Below are 25,334 nucleotides of genomic sequence, written 5' to 3' on the forward strand. Positions count from 1 at the left end.
TTCCTGAATTAAATTAATTAAAAAAATGGGGAAAATTAATAGCAAATGGACACTGGAAAGTTGTTTCTCTATCCCTAAACCTTTTGAGGGCAAATACACGTTGAGTTTAATGTCCCTTTATGCTTGTGGGGCACCAGTGTACACCTATAAAGTGTCTTTATGCTAGTAGAGCACCAGTGTACACCTATAAAATGCCTTTATGCTAGTAGAGCACCAGTGTACACCTATAAAGTGCCCTTTATGCTAGTGGAGCACCAGTGTACACCTATTGGAGCACCAGTGTACACCTATAAAGTGCCCTTTATGCTAGTGGAGCACCAGTGTACACCTATAAAGTGTCTTTATGCTAGTAGAGCACCAGTGTACACCTATAAAATGTCTTTATGCTAGTAGAGCACCAGTGTACACCTATAAAGTGTCTTTATGCTAGTAGAGCACCAGTGTACACCTATAAAGTGTCTTTATGCTAGTAGAGCACCAGTGTACACCTATAAAATGCCTTTATGCTAGTAGAGCACCAGTGTACACCTATAAAGTGCCCTTTATGCTAGTGGAGCACCAGTGTACACCTATAAAGTGTCCTTTATGCTAGTGGAGCACCAGTGTACACTTATAAAAGTGTCTTTATGCTAGTAGAGCACCAGTGTACACCTATAAAGTGTCTTTATGCTAGTAGAGCACCAGTGTACACCTATAAAGTGTCTTTATGCTAGTAGAGCACCAGTGTACACCTATAAAGTGCCCTTTATGCTAGTGGGGCACCAGTGTACACCTATAAAGTGCCTTTATGCTAGTAGAGCACCAGTGTACACCTATAAAGTGCCTTTATGCTAGTGGGGCACCAGTGTACACCTATAAAGTGTCTTTATGCTAGTAGAGCACCAGTGTACACCTATAAAGTGTCTTTATGCTAGTAGCGCACCAGTGTACACCTATAAAGTGCCCTTTATGCTAGTGGAGCACCAGTGTACACCTGTAAAGTGCCTTTATGCTAGTAGAGCACCAGTGTACACCTGTAAAGTGCCTTTTTTGCTAGTAGAGCACCAGTGTACACCTATAAAGTGTCTTTGTGCTAGTAGAGCACCAGTGTACACCTATAAAGTGCCTTTATGCTAGTGGAGCACCAGTGTACACCTATAAAGTGTCTTTGTGCTAGTAGAGCACCAGTGTACACCTGTAAAGTGCCCTTTTTGCTAGTAGAGCACCAGTGTACACCTGTAAAGTGCCTTTTTTGCTAGTAGAGCACCAGTGTACACCTATAAAGTGTCTTTGTGCTAGTAGAGCACCAGTGTACACCTATAAAGTGCCTTTATGCTAGTGGAGCACCAGTGTACACCTATAAAGTGTCTTTGTGCTAGTAGAGCACCAGTGTACACCTATAAAGTGCCTTTATGCTAGTAGCGCACCAGTGTACACCTATAAAGTGCCCTTTTGCTAGTAGAGCACCAGTGTACACCTATAAAGTGCCCTTTATGCTAGTGGAGCACCAGTGTACAACTATAAAGTGCCCTTTATGCTAGTAGAGCACCAGTGTACACCTATAAAGTGCCTTTATGCTAGTGGAACACCAGTGTACACCTATAAAGTGCCTTTATGCTAGTGGGGCACCAGTGTACACATATAAAGTGCCTTTATGCTAGTGGGGCACCAGTGTACACCTATAAAAACCTTCAGCCTCTCCAGGGGGAAGTAAAAAAAACGTACAATTTCCTGAATTAAATTAATAAAAAAAATGGGGGAAATGAATAGCAATGGACACTGGAAAGTTGTTTCTCTATCCCTAAACCTTTTGAGGGCAAATACACATTGAGTATAATGTCCCTTTATGCTTGTGGGGCACCAGTGTACACCTATAAAGTGCCTTTATGCTAGTAGAGCACCAGTGTACACCTATAAAGTGCCCTTTATTCTAGTAGAGCACCAGTGTACACCTATAAAGTGCCTTTATGTTTGTGGGGCACCAGTGTACACCTATAAAGTGCCTTTATGCTAGTACAGCACCAGTGTACACCTATAAAGTGCCTTTATGCTAGTAGAGCACCAGTGTACACCTATAAAGTGCCTTTATGCTAGTAGAGCACCAGTGTACACCTATAAAGTGCCTTTATGCTAGTAGAGCACCAGTGTACACCTATAAAGTGCCTTTATGCTAGTAGCGCACCAGTGTACACCTATAAAGTGCCTTCATGCTAGTAGCGCACCAGTGTACACCTATAAAGTGCCGTTTATGCTAGTAGAGCACCAGTGTACACCTATAAAGTGCCTTTATGCTAGTAGAGCACCAGTGTACACCTATAAAGTGCCCTTTATGCTAGTAGAGCACCAGTGTACACCTATAAAGTGCCGTTTATGCTAGTAGAGCACCAGTGTACACCTATAAAGTGCCGTTTATGCTAGTAGAGCACCAGTGTACACCTATAAAGTGCCGTTTATGCTAGTAGAGCACCAGTGTACACCTATAAAGTGCCTTTATGCTAGTAGAGCACCAGTGTACGCCTATAAAGTGCCTTTATGCTAGTAGAGCACCAGTGTACACCTATAAAGTGCCTTTATGCTAGTAGAGCACCAGTGTACACCTATAAAGTGCCTTTATGCTAGTAGAACACCAGTGTACACCTATAAAGTGCCTTTATGCTAGTAGAGCACCAGTGTACACCTATAAAGTGCCGTTCACCAGTGTACACGTATAAAGTGCCCTTTATGCTAGTAGAGCACCAGTGTACACCTATAAAGTGCCTTTATGCTAGTAGAGCACCAGTGTACACCTATAAAGTGCCTTTATGCTAGTAGAGCACCAGTGTACACCTATAAAGTGCAGTTTATGCTAGTAGAGCACCAGTGTACACCTATAAAGTGCCGTTTATGCTAGTAGAGCACCAGTGTACACCTATAAAGTGCCTTTATGCTAGTAGAGCACCAGTTTACACCTATAAAGTGCCCTTTATGCTAGTAGAGCACCAGTGTACACCTATAAAGTGCCTTTATGCTAGTAGAGCACCAGTGTACACCTATAAAGTGCCTTTATGCTAGTAGAGCACCAGTGTACACCTATAAAGTGCCTTTATGCTAGTAGAGCACCAGTGTACACCTATTAAGTGCCTTTATGCTAGTAGAGCACCAGTGTACACCTATAAAGTGCCTTTATGCTAGTAGAGCACCAGTGTACACCTATAAAGTGCCGTTTATGCTAGTAGAGCACCAGTGTACACCTATCATCATTCAAATCATAGAGTACATTTTACAAAAAACATGCTAAGGATAAAAATGTGTTCAGCCCTTTAGGTTGGACTATCCAGCTAGCTTCCCTTTAGAGTAAAAACTATTTGAATGATGACATCTGAGTTTCTTCAGCATTGATGACAGTATCTTTTCTTTTTTCAGCAAGCCCATTAAAAGGGACAGTCTACACCAAAATATTTATTGTTTTAAAAGATAGAAAATCCCTTTATTACCCATTCCCTAGTTTTTCATAACCAACACAGTTATATTAATACACTTTTTACCTCTGTGATTAACTTGTATCTAAGCCTCTGCAGACTGCCTCCTTATCTCAGTGCTTTTTACAGACTTGCATTTTAACCAATCAGTGCTGGCTCCTAGGAACTCCACATGCGTGAGCACAGTGTTATCTATATGAAAAACATGAAATAACACCCTGTAATGGTGAAAAAATGTCAAAATGCCCTGAGATGAGAGGTGGCCTTCGAGGCCTTAGAAATTAGCATATAAACCTCCTAGAATTAGCTTTCAACTAAGAATACCAAGAGAACAAAGCAAAATTGGTGATAGATGTAAATTTGAAAATTGTTTAAAATGACATGCCCTATCTGAATAAGGAAAATTTGTTTTGGACTAGACTGTTTATTTAAAGGGACACTGAACCCAAATTTTTTCTTTCTTGACATTTTAAGCAACTTTCTAATTTACTCCTATTATCACATTTTCTTTATTCTCTTGGTATCTTTATTTGAAATGTAAGTTTAAATGCCGGCCCATTTTTGGTGAACAACCTGGGTTGTCCTTGCTAATTGGTGGATAAATTCATCCACCAATAAAAAAGTGTTGTCAAGAGTGCTGAACCAAACAAAAAGCTTAGATGCCTTCTTTTTCAAATAAAGATAGCAAGAAAACGAAGAAAAATTGATAATGGGAGTAAATTAGAAAGTTGCTTAAAATTGCATGCTCTATCTGAATCACAAAAGAAAAAATTTGGGTTCAGTGTCCCTTTAAGAAAATATAGAAGCAAAGAATGCAGTATATAGAAATGTCCACTAGGTGGCGATATGAGGCTGAGTATGGAATGAGATAGGTATGTGACATCAGCGGGGGGAGCCTAGCGGGAAATTATGAAGCTCAGGGTATTTAAACTATTGTGCACCTTGATAAAGGCCCGTGTTGGGGCCGAAACGTTGGTCTTGTACATTGTGTACTATGAAATGGAGATAAGATGGAATAAGAAATTAATTTTGGTAGTCTTGTTGAGATAGAATAGATGGATAGATAGATTTTGCATTAGCACAACTTACATAAAAATGCTACAAAAACAGAATTTATGTTTACCTGATAAATTGCTTTCTCCAACGGTGTGTCCGGTCCACGGCGTCATCCTTACTTGTGGGATAATCTCTTCCCCAACAGGAAATGGCAAAGAGCCCAGCAAAGCTGGTCACATGATCCCTCCTAGGCTCCGCCTTCCCCAGTCATTCGACCGACGTAAAGGAGGAATATTTGCATAGGAGAAATCATATGATACCGTGGTGACTGTAGCTAGAGAAAATAAATCATCAGACCTGATTAAAAAACCAGGGCGGGCCGTGGACCGGACACACCGTTGGAGAAAGCAATTTATCAGGTAAACAAATTCTGTTTTCTCCAACATAGGTGTGTCCGGTCCACGGCGTCATCCTTACTTGTGGGAACCAATACCAAAGCTTTAGGACACTGATGATGGGAGGGTGCAAATCAGGTCACCTAGATGGAAGGCACCACGGCTTGCAAAACCTTTCTCCCAAAAATAGCCTCAGAAGAAGCAAAAGTATCAAATTTGTAAAATTTGGTAAAAGTGTGCAGTGAAGACCAAGTCGCTGCCTTACATATCTGATCAACAGAAGCCTCGTTCTTGAAGGCCCATGTGGAAGCCACAGCCCTAGTGGAATGAGCTGTGATTCTTTCAGGAGGCTGCCGTCCGGCAGTCTCATAAGCCAATCGGATGATGCTTTTAAGCCAAAAAGAGAGAGAGGTAGAAGTTGCTTTTTGACCTCTCCTTTTACCAGAATAAACAACAAACAAGGAAGATGTTTGTCTGAAATCCTTTGTAGCCTCTAAATAGAATTTTAGAGCACGAACTACATCCAAATTGTGCAACAAACCTTCCTTCTTTGAAACTGGATTCGGACACAAAGAAGGCACGACTATCTCCTGGTTAATATTTTTGTTAGAAACAACTTTCGGAAGAAAACCAGGTTTAGTACGCAAAACCACCTTATCTGCATGGAACACCAGATAAGGAGGAGAACACTGCAGAGCAGATAACTCTGAAACTCTTCTAGCAGAAGAAATTGCAACCAAAAACAAAACTTTCCAAGATAATAACTTGATATCAACGGAATGTAGGGGTTCAAACGGAACCCCCTGAAGAACTGAAAGAACTAAATTGAGACTCCAAGGAGGAGTCAAAGGTTTGTAAACAGGCTTGATTCTAACCAGAGCCTGAACAAAAGCTTGAACATCTGGCACAGCCGCCAGCTTTTTGTGAAGTAAAACAGATAAAGCAGAAATCTGTCCCTTCAAAGAACTTGCAGATAATCCTTTCTCCAAACCTTCTTGAAGAAAGGATAGAATCTTAGGAATTTTTATCTTGTTCCATGGGAATCCTTTAGATTCACACCAACAGATATATTTTTTCCATATTTTATGGTAGATTTTTCTAGTTACAGGCTTTCTAGCCTGAACAAGAGAATCAATGACAGAATCTGAGAACCCTCGCTTTGATAAAATCAAGCGTTCAATCTCCAAGCAGTCAGTTGGAGTGAGGCCAGATTCGGATGTTCGAACGGACCTTGAACAAGAAGGTCCTGTCTCAAAGGTAGCTTCCATGGTGGAGCCGATGACATATTCACCAGATCTGCATACCAAGTCCTGCGTGGCCACGCAGGAGCTATCAAGATCACCGATACCCTCTCCTGTTTGATCCTGGCTACCAGCCTGGGAATGAGAGGAAACGGTGGGAACACATAAGCTAGGTTGAAGCTCCAAGGTGCTACTAGTGCATCCACTAGAGTCGCCTTGGGATCCCTGGATCTGGACCCGTAGCAAGGAACCTTGAAGTTCTGACGAGACGCCATCAGATCCATGTCTGGAATGCCCCACAATTGAATTATTTGGGCAAAGATTTCCGGATGGAGTTCCCACTCCCCCGGATGAAATGTCTGACGACTCAGAAAATCCGCTTCCCAATTTTCCACTCCTGGGATGTGGATTGCAGACAAGTGGCAGGAGTGAGTCTCCGCCCATTGAATTATTTTGGTCACTTCTTCCATCGCCAGGGAACTCCTTGTTCCCCCCTGATGGTTGATATACGCAACAGTCGTCATGTTGTCTGATTGAAACCGTATGAATTTGGCCTTTGCTAGCTGAGGCCAAGCCTTGAGAGCATTGAATATCGCTCTCAGTTCCAGAATATTTATCGGGAGAAGAGATTCTTCCCGAGACCAAAGACCCTGAGCTTTCAGGGGTTCCCAGACCGCGCCCCAGCCCACCAGACTGGCGTCGGTCGTGACAATGACCCACTCTGGTCTGCGGAAGCTCATCCCTTGTGACAGGTTGTCCAGGGTCAGCCACCAACGGAGTGAATCTCTGGTCCTCTGATCTACTTGTATCGTCAGAGACAAGTCTGTATAATCCCCATTCCACTGACTGAGCATGCACAGTTGTAACGGTCTTAGATGAATTCGCGCAAAAGGAACTATGTCCATTGCCGCGACCATCAAACCTATTACTTCCATGCACTGCGCTATGGAAGGAAGAAGAACAGAATGAAGTACTTGACAAGAGCTTAGAAGTTTTGATTTTCTGGCCTCTGTCAGAAAAATCCTCATTTCTAAGGAGTCTATTATTGTTCCCAAGAAGGGAACTCTTGTTGACGGAGATAGAGAACTTTTTTCTACGTTCACTTTCCACCCGTGAGATCTGAGAAAGGCCAGGACAATGTCCGTATGAGCCTTTGCTTGTGGTAGAGACGACGCTTGAATCAGTATGTCGTCCAAGTAAGGTACTACTGCAATGCCCCTTGGTCTTAGCACCGCTAGAAGGGACCCTAGTACCTTTGTGAAAATTCTTGGAGCAGTGGCTAATCCGAATGGAAGTGCCACAAACTGGTAATGCTTGTCCAGAAAGGCGAACCTTAGGAACCGATGATGTTCCTTGTGGATAGGAATATGTAGATACGCATCCTTTAAATCCACCGTGGTCATGAATTGACCTTCCTGGATGGTAGGAAGAATTGTCCGAATGGTTTCCATTTTGAACGATGGAACCTTGAGAAATTTGTTTAGGATCTTGAGATCTAAGATTGGTCTGAATGTTCCCTCTTTTTTGGGAACTATGAACAGATTCGAGTAGAATCCCATCCCTTGTTCTCCTAATGGAACAGGATGAATCACTCCCATTTTTAACAGGTCTTCTACACAATGTAAGAATGCCTGTCTTTTTATGTGGTCTGAAGACAATTGAGACCTGTGGAACCTTCCCCTTGGGGGTAGCTCCTTGAATTCCAGAAGATAACCTTGGGAGACTATTTCTAGCGCCCAAGGATCCAGAACATCTCTTGCCCAAGCCTGAGCGAAGAGAGAAAGTCTGCCCCCCACCAGATCCGGTCCCGGATCGGGGGCCAACATCTCATGCTGTCTTGGTAGCAGTGGCAGGTTTCTTGGCCTGCTTACCTTTGTTCCAGCCTTGCATTGGCCTCCAGGCTGGCTTGGTTTGAGAAGTATTACCCTCTTGCTTAGAGGATGTAGAACTTGAGGCTGGTCCGTTTCTGCGAAAGGGACGAAAATTTGGTTTATTTTTAGCCTTAAAAGACCTATCCTGAGGAAGGGCGTGGCCCTTACCCCCAGTGATATCTGAAATAATCTCTTTCAAGTCAGGGCCAAACAGCGTTTTCCCCTTGAAAGGTATGTTAAGTAATTTGTTCTTGGAGGACGCATCCGCTGACCAAGACTTTAGCCAAAGCGCTCTGCGCGCCACAATAGCAAACCCTGAATTTTTCGCCGCTAATCTAGCTAATTGCAAAGTGGCGTCTAAGGTAAAAGAGTTAGCCAACTTAAGTGCTTGAACTCTGCCCATAACCTCCTCATAAGAGGATGCTTGATTGAGCGACTTTTCTAGTTCCTCGAACCAGAAACACGCTGCTGTAGTGACAGGAACAATGCATGAAATTGGTTGTAGAAGGTAACCTTGCTGAACAAACATCTTTTTAAGCAAACCCTCTAATTTTTTGTCCATAGGATCTTTAAAAGCACAACTATCTTCTATAGGGATAGTGGTGCGTTTGTTTAGAGTAGAAACCGCCCCCTCGACCTTGGGGACTGTCTGCCATAAGTCCTTCCTGGGGTCGACCATAGGAAATAATTTCTTAAATATAGGGGGAGGGACAAAAGGTATGCCGGGCCTTTCCCATTCTTTATTTACAATGTCCGCCACCCGCTTGGGTATAGGAAAAGCTTCGGGGGGCACCGGGACCTCTAGGAACCTGTCCATTTTACATAATTTCTCTGGAATGACCAAATTGTCACAATCATCCAGAGTAGATAACACCTCCTTAAGCAGAGCGCGGAGATGTTCCAATTTAAATTTAAATGTAATAACATCAGGTTCAGCTTGTTGAGAAATTTTTCCTGAATCTGAAATTTCTCCCTCAGACAAAACCTCCCTAGCCCCTTCAGACTGGTGTAAGGGCATGTCAGAACCATTATCATCAGCGTCCTCATGCTCTTCAGTATCTAAAACAGAGCAGTCGCGCTTTCGCTGATAAGTGGGCATTTTGGCTAAAATGTTTTTAATAGAATTATCCATTACAGCCGTTAATTGTTGCATAGTAAGGAGGATTGGCGCACTAGATGTACTAGGGGCCTCCTGAGTGGGCAAGACTGGTGTAGACATAGAAGGGGATGATGCAGTACCATGCTTACTCCCCTCACTTAAGGAATCGTTTTGGGCAACATTATTATCAGTGGTATCATTGTCCCTACTTTGTTTGTCACATTTATCACATATATTTAAATGGATAGGAACCTTGGCTTCCGAACATACAGAACATCGTCTATCTGATAGTTCAGACATGTTAATAGGCATAAACTTGGTAACAAAGCACAAAAAACGTTTTAAAATAAAACCGTTACTGTCTCTTTAAATTTTAAACTGAACACACTTTTTTACTGAATATACGCAAAAGTATGAAGGAAATGTTCAAAATTCACCAAAATTTCACCACAGTGTCATAAAGCCTTAAAAGTATTGCACACCAAATTTGAAAGCTTTAACTCTTAAAATAACGGAACCGGAGCCGTTTTTACATTTAACCCCTATACAGTCCCTGGTATCTGCTTTGCTGAGACCCAACCAAGCCCAGAGGGGAATACGATACCAAATGACGCCTTCAATAAGCTTTTTCAGTGGATCTGAGCACCTCACACATGCATCTGCATGCCTTGCTTCTCAAAAACAACTGCGCATTAGTGGCGCGAAAATGAGGCTCTGCCTATGACTAGAAAAGGCCCCCAGTGAAAAAGGTGTCCAATACAGTGCCTGTCCGTTTTTTTTAACAATTTGCCAAGATTAAAATAACTCTCCTAAGTTATAAACCATTAAACATGCTTATATAGTAATCGTTTTGGCCCAGAAAAATGTCTACCAGTCTTTAAAGCCCTTGTGAAGCCCTTGTATTCTTATATTGAAAATTAAGAAAATGGCTTACCGGATCCCATAGGGAAAATGACAGCTTCCAGCATTACCGAGTCTTGTTAGAAATGTGTCATACCTCAAGCAGCCAAAGTCTGCTCACTGTTTCCCCCAACTGAAGTTAATTCCTCTCAACAGTCCTGTGTGGAAACAGCCATCGATTTTAGTAACGGTTGCTAAAATCATTTTCCTCTTACAAACAGAAATCTTCATCTCTTTTCTGTTTCAGAGTAAATAGTACATACCAGCACTATTTTAAAATAACAAACTCTTGATTGAAGAATAAAAACTACATTTAAACACCAAAAAACTCTGAGCCATCTCCGTGGAGATGTTGCCTGTGCAACGGCAAAGAGAATGACTGGGGAAGGCGGAGCCTAGGAGGGATCATGTGACCAGCTTTGCTGGGCTCTTTGCCATTTCCTGTTGGGGAAGAGAATATCCCACAAGTAAGGATGACGCCGTGGACCGGACACACCTATGTTGGAGAAAATTGCCTGCAAAGATCACCAATTTTAATATAAAAGCACAGGCGATATCTGTGGCATTTAGAAATGTCTTGTTCATTAGCAAGTGGATGTGCTTCAATACCCCTGTTTTGTGCAACTATTTGGTCTCATTGGCTGCACTCCCAAAGATGTATTTAAAGGGACAGTCTAGGCCAAAAAAAACTTTCATGATTCAGATGGAGCATGTAATTTTAAACAATTTTCCAATTTACTTTTATCACCAATTTTGCTTTGTTCTCTTGGTATTCTTAGTTGAAAGCTTAACCTAGGAGGTTCATATGCTAATTTCTTAGACCTTGAAGCCCACTTCTTTCAGATTGCATTTTAACAGTTTTTCACCACTAGAGGGTGTTAGTTCATGTATTTCATATAGATAACACTGTGCTTGTGCACGTGAAGTTATCTGGGAGCAGGCACTGATTGGCTAGACTGCAAGTCTGTCAAAAGAACTGAAAAAAGGAGCAGTCTGCAGAGGCTTAGATAAAGATAATCACAGAGGTTAAAAGTGTATTTATATAACTGTGTTGGTTATGCAAAACTGGGAAATGGGTAATAAAGGGATAATCTATATTTTAAAACAATAACAATTCTGGTGTAGACTGTCCCTTTAAACTCTATGTGTGAAACTGACCTTACTACATTTAGCTACCAATCAACGGGCACTACCCAGGTGCTGAACCAAAAATGGTCCGGCTCCTAATCTTACATTCCTGCTTTTGCAAGAAAACAAAGAAAAATGTATAATAGGAGTAAATTAGAAAGTTGCTTAAAATTGCTGCTTTATCTAAATAATTAAAGAAAAAAATAGGGTTTTGTGTCCCTTTAATATACTTTTTACCTCTGTGATAACCTTGTATCTAACCCTCTGCAGAATGCCCCTTATCTCAGTTCTTTTGACAGACTTGCATTTTGGTCAATCAGTGCCAACTCAAATAACTCCACGTAAGTAAGCACAATGTTTTCTAAATGGCGCACATGAACTAGAAGAGTCTGGCTTTAAAAAGCTAATAAAATGCACTGAAATAAGAAGCGGCCTGCAGGGTAATAGAAACAAGCTAATATTTAGAGGTTATAATGTGTGTATTAATATAACAATATTGGTTGTGCAAAGCTTGTTCTCTTCTCCCTCACGATCAGCACAAGCCCTATCCTCTTCCTCTCTAAGCTGCACAGATTTCCTGTACACCGCACACCTACCTGACACACCAGGATCCCCTCCCATACACCGCACACCTACCTGACACACCAGAATCCCCTCCGGTACATCGCACACCTACCTGACACACCAGAATCCCCTCCGGTACACCGCACACCTACCTGACACACCAGAATCCCCTCCGGTACACCGCACACCTACCTGACACACCAGAATTCCCTCCTGTACACCGCACACCTACCTGACACACCAGAATCCCCTCCGGTACACCGCACACCTACCTGACACACCAGAATCCCCTCCGGTACACCGCACACCTACCTGACACACCAGAATCCCCTCCGGTACACCGCACACCTACCTGACACACCAGAATCCCCTCCGGTACACCGCACACCTACCTGACACACCAGAATCCCCTCCCGTACACCGCACACCTACCTGACACACCAGAATCCCCTCTGTTACACAGCACACCTACCTGACACACCAGAATTCCCTCCTGTACACCGCACACCTACCTGACACACCAGAATCCCCTCCGTTACACAGCACACCTACCTGACACACCAGAATCCCCTCCCGTACACCGTACACCGCACACCTACCTGACACACCAGAATCCCCTCCGTTACACAGCACACCTACCTGACACACCAGAATCCCCTCCGGTACACCGCACACCTACCTGACACACCAGAATTCCCTCCTGTACACCGCACACCTACCTGACACACCAGAATCCCCTCCGGTACACCGCACACCTACCTGACACACCAGAATCCCCTCCCATACACCGCACACCTACCTGACACACCAGAATTCCCTCCTGTACACCGCACACCTACCTGACACACCAGAATCCCCTCCGGTACACCGCACACCTACCTGACACACCAGAATCCCCTCCTGTACACCGCACACCTACCTGAGACACCAGAATCCCCTCCCGTACACCGCACACCTACCTGACACACCAGAATCCCCTCCGGTACATCACACACCTACCTGACACACCAGAATCCCCTCCGGTACACCGCACACCTACCTGACACACCAGAATCCCCTCCTGTACACCGCACACCTACCTGACACACCAGAATCCCCTCCTGTACACCGCACACCTACCTGAGACACCAGAATCCCCTCCGGTACACCACACACCTATCTGACACACCAGAATCCCCTCCGGTACACCACACACCTACCTGACACACCAGAATCCCCTCCCGTACACCGCACACCTATCTGAGACACCAGAATCCCCTCCCGTACACCGCACACCTACCTGACACACCAGAATCCCCTCCCATACACCGCACACCTACCTGAGACACCAGAATCCCCTCCGGTACACCACACACCTATCTGACACACCAGAATCCCCTCCGGTACACCGCACACCTACCTGACACACCAGAATCCCCTCCCATACACCGCACACCTACCTGAGACACCAGAATCCCCTCCCATAAACCACACACCTACCTGACACACCAGAATCCACTCCGGTACACCGCACACCTACCTGACACACTAGGATCCCCTCCCATACACCACACACCTACCTGACACACCAGGATCCCCTCCCGTACACCACACACCTACCTGACACACCAGAATCCCCTCCGGTACACCTCACACCTGCCTGACACACCAGAATCCCCTCCCATACACCACACACCTACCTGAGACACCAGAATCCCCTCCCATACACCGCACACCTACCTGACACACCAGAATCCCCTCCCTTACACCGCACACCTACCTGACACACCAGAATCCCCTCCCATACACCGCACACCTACCTGACACACCAGAATCCCCTCCCTTACACCGCACACCTACCTGACACACCAGAATCCCCTCCGGTACACCGCACACCTATCTGACACACCAGGATCCCCTCCCATACACCCCACACCTACCTGACACACCAGGATCCCCTCCCATACACCTCACACCTACCTAACACACCAGGATCCCCTCCCGTACACCACACACCTACCTGACACACCAGGATCCCCTCCCGTACACCACACACCTACCTGACACACCAGGATCCCCTCCTGTACACCACACACCTACCTGACACACCAGAATCCCCTCCGGTACACCGCACACCTACCTGACACACCAGAATCCCCTCCGGTACACCGCACACCTACCTGACACACCAGGATCCCCTCCCGTACACCGCACACCTACCTGACACACCAGGATCCCCTCCCGTACACCACACACCACCTACCTGACACACCAGAATCCCCTCCCGTACACCTACCTGACACACCAGGATCCCCTCCGGTACACCGCACACCTACCTGACACACCAGGATCCCCTCCCATACACCACACAGCTACCTGACACACCAGAATCCCCTCCGGTACACCGCACACCTACCTGACACACCAGGATCCCCTCCCGTACACCGCACACCTACCTGACACACCAGGATCCCCTCCCATACACCACACAGCTACCTGACACACCAGAATCCCCTCCGGTACACCGCACACCTACCTGACACACCAGGATCCCCTCCCGTACACCACCTACCTGACACACCAGAATCCCCTCCCGTACACCTACCTGACACACCAGGATCCCCTCCGGTACACCGCACACCTACCTGACACACCAGGATCCCCTCCCATACACCACACAGCTACCTGACACACCAGAATCCCCTCCGGTACACCGCACACCTAACTGACACACCAGAATCCCCTCCGGTACACCGCACACCTACCTGACACACCAGGATCCCCTCCCGTACACCGCACACCTACCTGACACACCAGGATCCCCTCCCGTACACCACACGCCACCTACCTGACACACCAGAATCCCCTCCCGTACACCTACCTGACACACCAGGATCCCCTCCGGTACACCGCACACCTACCTGACACACCAGAATCCCCTCCCGTACACCGCACACCTACCTGACGCACCAGGATCCCCTCCAACACACTGCACACCTACCCGACACACCAGGATCCCCTCCCGTACACCGCACACCTACCTGACACACCAGGATCCCCTCCCGTACACCACACACCACCTACCTGACACACCAGAATCCCCTCCCGTACACCTACCTGACACACCAGGATCCCCTCCGGTACACCGCACACCTACCTGACACACCAGGATCCCCTCCCATACACCGCACACCTACCTGACACACCAGGATCCCCTCCCATACACCGCACACCTACCTGACACACCAGGATCCCCTCCCATACACCGCACACCTACCTGACACACCAGAATCCCCTCCCGTACACCGCACGTCTACCTGACGCACCAGGATCCCCTCCCATACACCGCACACCTACCTGACACACCAGAATCCCCTCCCGTACACCGCACGTCTACCTGACACACCAGGATCCCCTCCCATACACCGCACACCTACCTGACACACCAGGATCCCCTCCCATACACCGCACACCTACCTGACACACCAGGATCCCCTCCCATACACCGCACACCTACCTGACACACCAGAATCCCCTCCCGTACACCGCACGTCTACCTGACGCACCAGGATCCCCTCCAACACACTGCACACCAATCTGAGACACCAGGATAAAATACGCAAGTTCATAAGTATGGGCTAAAGCATGTTATTCTCACCTTGGTCATGTCCCCCTCTGCACATTGTCAGTAGCTTCTTGTACAGGTTAAATGTTTTCAGGATGGCCTTCCCCATCTTCCTATCAAAAATAGCTTCCTGAGAACAAACACAACATGGTCACATTCACTTATAGAAGAAGGGCACATAAACACACACTTAAAAGGGACATTAAACATTATTTTTTTTTAACATAGTATAGAAGTTATTCCCGCCCCCCCTTCCCTTGACACGGGTGCTGCCATGTTGAAATCTAGCTGTCACTACATTCCAGTGCTAATGTGTTTGCACATGTGCGGTAACTCTCCTTCAGATACCTGCAGTGTAACCTAGGTTCAATAATGCAAGCACCCATAAACTAGGGGGAGATTCATGAAATGGTTTTAGTGTCCCTTTAAGGATACATGTCACCTGTATTCTCTAAATCAATTAGAAGTGATGCATTATATCTGGAAACAGCTAACTAAAAATATCACATGATCATCTCCATGCAAACATCTAAGATATTTAAAGGGACAGTAAACCTAATAAATAATGTTATATAATTCTGCACATAGTGCAGAATTATATAACATTATTTTACTGCTATAGTTATAAAACCCTTTTTCCCCCTTTTAATATTTAAAAAACATGCCGCTTTTACAGACCCGCTCTCTGCTCTCTGCTGAGCGGGTCTGTTTTTTTTAGTCAGCGCATCGGGCCAGCTGTATAGTCACAGCCCGGCCCGACCGCGCCATTAGACACAGTGCAGCTCGCTCCTGCTCTGTCTGACAGCAGGAGCGAGCTGCACTTAGTCTTATGGCACGGTCGGGCCGGGCTGTGACTATACAGCTGGCCCGATGCGCTGACTAAAAAAAACAGACCCGCTCAGCAGAGAGCGGGTCTGTAAAAGCGGCATGTTTTTTAAATATTAAAAGGGGGAAAAAGGGTTTTATAACTATAGCAGTAAAATAATGTTATATAATTCTGCACTATGTGCAGAATTATATAACATTATTTTTAGGTTTACTGACACTTTAACCTCCAAATTTCCTTTAAGAGCCACATCCTATTACAGAGGAACTTTAAAATTTATCAGGTAAGCATAAATTTTCTTTTCTTTTTAAATGACACAATGAGTCCACGGATCATCTTAATTACTAATGGGATTCAATACCCAAGCTAGAGTACACAGATGATACGGGAGGGACAAGACAGGGAACCTAAACGGAAGCCACCACTGCTTGAAAAACCTTTCTCCCAAGGCAAAAGTGTCAAGTTGCAGCCTTGCAAATCTGTTCCACAGAAGCTTCATTTTTGAACGCCCATGAGGAAGCAACAGCCCTTGTGGAATGAGCCGTAACTCTCTCGGGAGGCTGCTGTCCAGCAGTCTCATATGCAAAACGTATGATACTCTTCAGCCAAAAAAAAAAAAAGAGAAGTAGCCGTAGCTTTCTGTACCTTGCGTTTTCCTGAGAAAACCACAAAGAAGAAGACTGACGAAAGTCCTTAGTCGCCTGCAGAGAAAACTTTAAAGCATGGACCATGTCCAAATTGTGCAGAAGTCTTTCCTTCTGAGAAGAAGGATTAGGACACAAGGAAGGAACAACAATCTCCTGATTAATGTTCCGATCAGAAACAACCTTAGGAAGAAATCCTAATTTAGTACGTAAAACTACCTTATCTGAATGGAAAATAAGATAAGGAGACTCATACTGTAATGCCGAGAGCTCTGACACTCTCCGAGCAGAAGAAATAGCAACAAGAAATAAAACTTTCCAAGATAACAACTTAATATCGAGGGACCGCATAGGCTCAAACGGAGCCCCTTGAAGAACTCTGAGAACTAAATTCAGACTCCATGGAGGAGGAACTGATTTGAACATAGGCCTGATCCTGACCAAGGCCTGACAAAATGATTGTACATCTGAGACATCTGCCAGACGTTTGTGTAACAAAATAGATAAAGGCAGAGATTTGACCATTTAGGAAACTTATCGATAAACCTTTCTCCAAACCCTCTTGGAGAAAGGATAAAATTCAAGGAATCCTAACTCTACTCCATGAGTAGCCCATGGATTCACACCAATAGAGATATTTACGCCATATCTTATGATACATTTTTCTAGTGACAGGCTTACGAGCCTGAATCATGGTCTCAATGACCGAGTCAGAAAAACCCCGCTTGGATAATATGTAGCGTTCAATCTCCAAGCAGTCAGCTTCAGAGAAACCAGATTTGGGTGAAGGAGGGGCCCTCAAACTAGAAGGTCCTTCCTCAACGGAAGTCTCCAAGGTGGCAGAGATGACATGTCCACCAGATCTGCATACCAAATCCTGCAAGGCTAAGCCTGATTCGAGCAATGACCCGAGGAAGAAAAGCAAACAGAGAAAATAGCTGGAGAAAACTTCCGGATGGAGTTCCCATTCCCCCGGATGAAAGGTCTGCCTGCTCAGGAAATCCGCCTCCCAGTTGTCCACCCCTGGGATGTGGATCGCCGACAGGCAGCAAGAATGGGCCTCCACCCACTGAATTATTTTGGATACCTCTGTCATCGCTAAGGAACTCCTAGTTCCTCCCTGATGACTGATATAAGCCACTGACGTTATTTTGTCCGACTGGAACCTAATAAACTGGACCGAGGCTAACTGAGGCCAGGCCAGAAGAACATTGTAGATCGCTCTCAGCTCCAGAATGTTTATAGGAAGAACAGACTCTGGCTGAGTCCAAACCTCCTGAGCCCTTAGAGAGTCCCAGACTGCTCCCCTAGAAGGCTGGCATCTGTTGTCACAATCACCCAAGATGGTCTGCAAAAGCAGGTTCCCTGGGAGAGATGATCCAGAGACAACCACCATTGAAGAGAATCCCTTGTCTCCTGCTCCAGTAGTATTCGAGGAGACAAATCTGTATAATCTCCATTCCATTGCCTGAGCATGCTAAACTGCAGAGGTCTGAGGTGGAACCAAGCAAACGGGATGATGTCCATTGCCGCCACCATCAGCCCGATTACCTCCATGCACTGAGCCACTGAAGGCCGATGAGTGGACTGAGAAACTAGACAAGTATCGATAATCTTTGATTTCCTGACTTCTGTCAGAAAAATCTTCATTGATATGGGATCTAATATGGTTCCCAAGAAAGTTACCCTTGTGCTTGGGACTAAGGAACTCTTTTCCAAATTTACCTTCCACCCGTGAGATCGCGGGAAGGATAACACCATGTCTGTGTGAAATCTTGCTTGCTGTAAGGATGGCGCCTGTACTAGGAAGTCGTCCAGATAGGGCACCACTGCAATGCCCCGTAACCGAAGCACCGCCAACAGCAATCCCAGAGCCTTTGTGAAAAACAGAATTTATGCTTACCTGATAAATTACTTTCTCCAACGGTGTGTCCGGTCCACGGCGTCATCCTTACTTGTGGGATATTCTCTTCCCCAACAGGAAATGGCAAAGAGCCCAGCAAAGCTGGTCACATGATCCCTCCTAGGCTCCGCCTACCCCAGTCATTCGACCGACGTACAGGAGGAAATATGCATAGGAGAAACCATATGATACCGTGGTGACTGTAGTTAGAGAAAATAATTCATCAGACCTGATTAAAAAAACCAGGGCGGGCCGTGGACCGGACACACCGTTGGAGAAAGTAATTTATCAGGTAAGCATAAATTCTGTTTTCTCCAACATAGGTGTGTCCGGTCCACGGCGTCATCCTTACTTGTGGGAACCAATACCAAAGCTTTAGGACACGGATGAAGGGAGGGAGCAAATCAGGTCACCTAAATGGAAGGCACCACGGCTTGCAAAACCTTTCTCCCAAAAATAGCCTCTGAAGAAGCAAAAGTATCAAATTTGTAAAATTTGGCAAAAGTGTGCAGTGAAGACCAAGTCGCTGCCTTACATATCTGGTCAACAGAAGCCTCGTTCTTGAAGGCCCATGTGGAAGCCACAGCCCTAGTGGAATGAGCTGTGATTCTTTCAGGAGGCTGCCGTCCGGCAGTCTCATAAGCCAATCGGATAATGCTTTTAAGCCAAAAAGAAAGAGAGGTAGAAGTTGCTTTTTGACCTCTCCTTTTACCAGAATAAACAACAAACAAAGAAGATGTTTGCCTGAAATCTTTAGTGGCCTCTAAATAGAATTTTAGAGCACGGACTACGTCCAAATTGTGTAACAAACGTTCCTTCTTTGAAACTGGATTCGGACACAAAGAAGGTACAACTATCTCCTGGTTAATATTTTTGTTGGAAACCACTTTCGGAAGAAAACCAGGCTTAGTACGCAAAACCACCTTATCTGCATGGAACACCAGATAGGGCGGAGAACACTGCAGAGCAGATAACTCAGAAACTCTTCTAGCAGAAGAAATAGCAACCAAAAACAAAACTTTCCAAGATAATAACTTAATATCTACGGAATGTAAGGGTTCAAACGGAACCCCTTGAAGAACTGAAAGAACTAGATTAAGGTCTGTAAACAGGCTTGATTCTAACCAGAGCCTGAACAAACGCTTGAACGTCTGGCACAGCTGCCAGCCTTTTGTGAAGTAAAACAGATAAAGCAGAGATCTGTCCCTTCAGAGAACTTGCAGATAATCCTTTCTCCAAACCTTCTTGTAGAAAGGATAGAATCTTAGGAATTTTTATCTTGTTCCATGGGAATCCTTTAGATTCACACCAACAGATATATTTTTTCCATATCTTATGGTAAATTTTTCTAGTTACAGGCTTTCTAGCCTGAATCAGAGTATCTATTACAGAATCTGAAAACCCACGCTTTGATAAAATCAAGCGTTCAATCTCCAAGCAGTCAGTTGGAGGGAAACCAGATTCGGATGTACGAATGGACCTTGAACAAGAAGGTCCTGTCTCAAAAGGTAGCTTCCATGGTGGAGCCGATGACATTCACCAGGTCTGCATACCAAGTCCTGCGTGGCCACGCAGGAGCTATCAAGATCACCGAAGCCCTCTCCTGATTGATCCTGGCTACCAGCCTGGGAATGAGAGGAAACGGTGGGAATACATAAGCTAGGTTGAAGGTCCAAGGTGCTACTAGTGCATCTACTAGAGTCGCCTTGGGATCCCTGGATCTGGACCCGTAACAAGGAACCTTGAAGTTCTGACGAGAGGCCATCAGATCCATGTCTGGAATGCCCCATAATCGAGTTATTTGGGCAAAGATTTCCGGATGGAGTTCCCACTCCCCCGGATGGAATGTCTGACGACTCAGAAAATCCGCTTCCCAATTTTCCACTCCTGGGATGTGGATTGCAGACAAGTGGCAGGAGTGATCCTCCGCCCATTGAATTATCTTGGTCACTTCCTCCATCGCCAGGGAACTCCTTGTTCCCCCCTGATGGTTGATATATGCAACTGTCGTCATGTTGTCTGATTGAAACCTTATGAATTTGGCCTTTGCTAGATGAGGCCAAGCTTTGAGAGCATTGAATATCGCTCTCAGTTCCAGAATGTTTATCGGGAGAAGAGATTCTTCCCGAGACCATAGACCCTGAGCTTTCAGGGGTTCCCAGACCGCGCCCCAGCCCACCAGACTGGCGTCGGTCGTGACAATGACCCACTCTGGTCTGCGGAAGCTCATTCCCTGTGACAGGTTGTCCAGGATCAGCCACCAACGGAGTGAATCTCTGGTCCTTTGATCTACTTGAATCGTCGGAGACAAGTCTGTATAATCCCCATTCCACTGTCTGAGCATGCACAGTTGTAATGGTCTTAGATGAATTTGTGCAAAAGGAACTATGTCCATTGCTGCAACCATCAATCCTATTACTTCCATGCACTGCGCTATGGAAGGACGAAGAACAGAATGAAGTACTTGACAAGAGCTTAGAAGTTTTGATTTTCTGACCTCTGTCAGAAAAATCCTCATTTCTAAGGAGTCTATTATTGTTCCCAAGAAGGGAACTCTTGTTGACGGGGACAGAGAACTTTTTTCTATGTTCACTTTCCATCCGTGAGATCTGAGAAAGGCTAGGACGATGTCCGTATGAGCCTTTGCTTTTGACAGAGACGACGCTTGAATCAGGATGTCGTCCAAGTACGGTACTACTGCAATGCCCCTTGGTCTTAGAACCGCTGGAAGGGACCCTAGTACCTTTGTGAAAATTCTCGGAGCAGTGGCTAATCTGAATGGAAGTGCCACAAACTGGTAATGCTTGTCCAGAAAAGCGAACCTTAGGAACTGATGATGTTCCTTGTGGATAGGAATATGTAGGTACGCATCCTTTAAATCCACCGTGGTCATAAATTGACCTTCCTGGATGGTAGGAAGGATCGTTCGAATGGTTTCCATTTTGAACGATGGAACCCTGAGAAATTTGTTTAGGATCTTGAGATCTAAAATTGGTCTGAATGTTCCCTCTTTTTTGGGAACTATGAACAGGTTGGAGAAAAACCCCATCCCTTGTTCTCCTATAGGAACTGGATGAATTACTCCCATCTTTAACAGGTCTTCTACACAATGTAAGAATGCCTGTCTTTTTATTTGGTTTGAAGATAATTGAGACTCGTGGAACCTTCCCCTTGGGGGTAGTTCCTTGAATTCCAGGAGATAACCCTGAGAAACTATTTCTAGTGCCCAAGGATCCTGAACATCTCTTGCCCAGGCCTGAGCAAAGAGAGAAAGTCTGCCCCCCACCAGATCCGGTCCCGGATCGGGGGCCATCCCTTCATGCTGTTTTGGTAGCAGTGGCAGGCTTCTTGGCCTGCTTACCCTTGTTCCAGCCTTGCATCGGTCTCCAGGCTGGTTTGGGTTGAGAAGTATTACCCTCTTGCTTAGAGGATGTAGAATTAGAGGCTGGTCCGTTTCTGCGAAAGGGACGAAAATTAGGCTTATTTTTAGCCTTAAAAGACCTATCCTGAGGAAGGGCGTGGCCCTTTCCCCCGGTGATGTCTGAAATAATCTCTTTCAAATCAGGACCAAACAGTGTTTTACCCTTGAAAGGGATGTTAAGCAATTTTGTCTTGGAAGACACATCCGCTGACCAAGACTTTAGCCAAACCCTGAATTCTTCGCCGCTAATCTAGCTAATTGCAAAGCGGCATCTAAAATAAAAGAGTTAGCCAATTTAAGTGCTTGAACTCTGTCCATAACCTCCTCATACGAAGATTCTTTATTGAGCGACTTTTCTAGTTCTTCGAACCAGAAACACGCTGCCGTAGTGACATGAACAATGCATGAAATTGGTTGTAGAAGGTAACCTTGCTGAACAAACATCTTTTTAAGCAAACCCTCTAATTTTTTATCCATAGGATCTTTGAAAGCACAACTATCTTCTATGGGAATAGTAGTGCGTTTGTTTAGAGTAGAGACCGCCCCCTCGACCTTGGGGACTGTCTGCCATAAGTCCTTTCTGGGGTCGACTATAGGAAATAATTTCTTAAATATAGGGGGAGGAACCAAAGGTATGCCGGGCCTTTCCCACTCCTTATTTACTATGTCCGCCACCCGCTTGGGTATAGGAAAAGCATCGGGGGGCACCGGAACCTCTAGGAACTTGTCCATCTTACATAATTTCTCTGGAATGACCAAATTGTCACAATCATCCAGAGTAGATAATACCTCCTTAAGCAGTGCGCGGAGATGTTCTAATTTAAATTTAAATGTTACAACATCAGGTTCAGCTTGTTGAGAAATTTTTCCTGAATCTGAAATTTCTCCCTCAGACAAAACCTCCCTCCTGGCCCCTTCAGATTGGTGTGAGGGTATGTCAGAACCGTTATCATCAGCGTCCTCTTGCTCTTCAGTGTTTAAAACAGAGCAATCGCGCTTTCTCTGATAAGTAGGCATTTTAGATAAAATGTTTGCAATAGAATTATCCATAACAGCCGTTAATTGTTGCATGGTAATAAGTATTGGCGCACTAGATGTACTAGGGGCCTCTTGTGTGGGCAAAACTGGTGTAGACACAGAAGGGGATGATGCAGTACCATGCTTACTCCCCTCATTTGAGGAATCATCTTGGGCAATATTATTATCTGTGGCATCATTGTCCCTACTTTGTTTGGACACTATGTCACAATTATCACATATATTTAAATGGGGAGAAACCTTGGCTTTCATACATATAGAACATCGCTTATCTGATGGTTCAGACATGTTAAACAGGCTTAAACTTGTCAACAAAGCACAAAAAACGTTTTAAAATAAAACCGTTACTGTCACTTTAAATTTTAAACAGAACACACTTTATTACTGAATATGCGAAAAAGCATGAAGGAATTGTTCAAAGTTAGTGGCGCGAAAATGAGGCTCTGCCTATGACTAGAAAAGGCCCCCATCTGAAAAAGGTGTCCATACAGTGCCTGCCGTTTTTTAACAACAATCCCCAAGATTATAATAACTATTAAGAGTTATAATCTGCCAAATATGCTTAGCAAAGTAATCGTTTTAGCCCAGAAAAATGTCTACCAGTTTTTCTTAATCTAAGAAAATGGCTTACCGGTCCCCATAGGGGAAATGACAGCCTTCCAGCATTACAAAGTCTTGTTAGAAATGTGGCCAGTCATACCTCAGGCAGAAAAGTCTGCCAACTGCTTCCCCCAACTGAAGTTACTTCATCTCAACAGTCCTGTGTGGAAACAGCAATCGATTTTAGTAACGTTTGCTAAAATCATCTTCCTCTTACAAACAGAAATCTTCATCTCTTTTCTGTTTCAGAGTAAATAGTACATACCAGCACTATTTTAAAATAACAAACACTTGATTGAAGGATAAAAACTACATTTAAACACCAAAAAACTCTGAGCCATCTCCGTGGAGATGTTGCCTGTGCAACGGCAAAGAGAATGACTGGGGTAGGCGGAGCCTAGGAGGGATCATGTGACCAGCTTTGCTGGGCTCTTTGCCATTTCCTGTTGGGGAAGAGAATATCCCACAAGTAAGGATGACGCCGTGGACCGGACACACCTATGTTGGAGAAACTATGAGAGCTGTGGCAAGACCGAAAAGAAGAGCCACGAACTGGAAGCGTTTGTCCAGAAAGGTAAACCTTAGAACTTGTGAATGGCACATGAAGGTACGCGTCCTTTAAATCCACTGTTGTCATAAATTGACCCTCTTGGCTCAAGGGAAGAATGGAACGAAGGACAATACACTAAGAAATTTGTTTAGACTCTTGAGATCTAAAAAGTGGTCTGAAGGTTCCCTCTTTTTTGGGAACCACAAACCGATTGGGATAAAAAACCCAGACCCTGTACCTGTATTGGAACTGGAACAATCACTCCCAGGTCTTAGAGTTCTCCTACGCAGTGCAAGAACGCCTCTCCTTTTGTCTGATCTGCAGATAATCTTGAAAGCAGAAACCTGTCTCTGGGAGGAAAACTTTTGAACTCTAATTTGTATCCCTGGGACACTATTTCTATTGCCCAGGGATCTTCAACATCTCGAACCCAAGCCTGAGCGAAGAAGGAAAGTCTGCCCCCTACAAGATCCGGTCCCGAATCGGGGGCATGTCCTTCATGCTGTGTTTGATTCAACAGCAGTCTATTTGGATTTTTTTTTTTTTTTAATTCTTTAAATTTCGAAAGAGATTATTTCCGTCAAGCCAGGTCCCAACAAGGTCTTCCCCTTTATCGCTAAAAGCTTAGACTTAGAGCATACATCCGTAGAACAAGGCTCTAACCATAAGGCTCTGTGAGCTGGAACAGAGAAACCTGAAACCTATGCTCCCAGTTTGATAACTTGAAGGGAAGAAATTGAAATAAAGGAATTTGAAAGCTTTTATCCTATCCTAGATTTTATCCAGGGGAGTTTCTGACTTAGTAGCATTAGACAACGCATCAAACCAATATGCCGTTGCACTAGTGACGGTAGCAAAGTACACAGCTGGTTGCCATTGTAAGCACTGGTGTACATCCCTTTTCTAATTTTTGTCCATAGGACCTTTGAAAACCCAACTATCCTCTAAGTTTATAGTAGTTCTCTTAGCTAAGCTGGAAACTACATCTTCCACCCTAGGGAATGTTTGCCCAGCCTCCTTAGCCGAGTCGGCTATGGGAAACATGTTTTTAAATATAGGGAATGCTGTCTCTTCCATTCCTTATAACTTACTGGACGCACTAGGATAGATTACGCCG

The 25,334-nt window shown here is 44.9% G+C and overlaps 1 protein-coding gene across 3 annotated transcripts in view; it reads right to left on the reverse strand.

Moving 5' to 3' along the window:
- Positions 1-25,334, reverse strand: part of LOC128656110 (cytochrome b-245 chaperone 1 homolog) — a 50,418-nt gene that overhangs the window by 8,890 nt on the left and 16,194 nt on the right. For all 3 annotated transcript variants that reach the window (XM_053709820.1, XM_053709838.1, XM_053709828.1), the window contains exon 5: positions 15,269-15,365. In XM_053709820.1, the coding sequence (XP_053565795.1) occupies positions 15,269-15,365 (97 nt within the window). The remainder of the gene's footprint in view (positions 1-15,268; positions 15,366-25,334) is intronic.

Source organism: Bombina bombina, chromosome 1 (genome assembly GCF_027579735.1).
Source record: "Bombina bombina isolate aBomBom1 chromosome 1, aBomBom1.pri, whole genome shotgun sequence".
In the NCBI taxonomy this organism is placed as follows: Eukaryota; Metazoa; Chordata; class Amphibia; order Anura; family Bombinatoridae; genus Bombina; species Bombina bombina.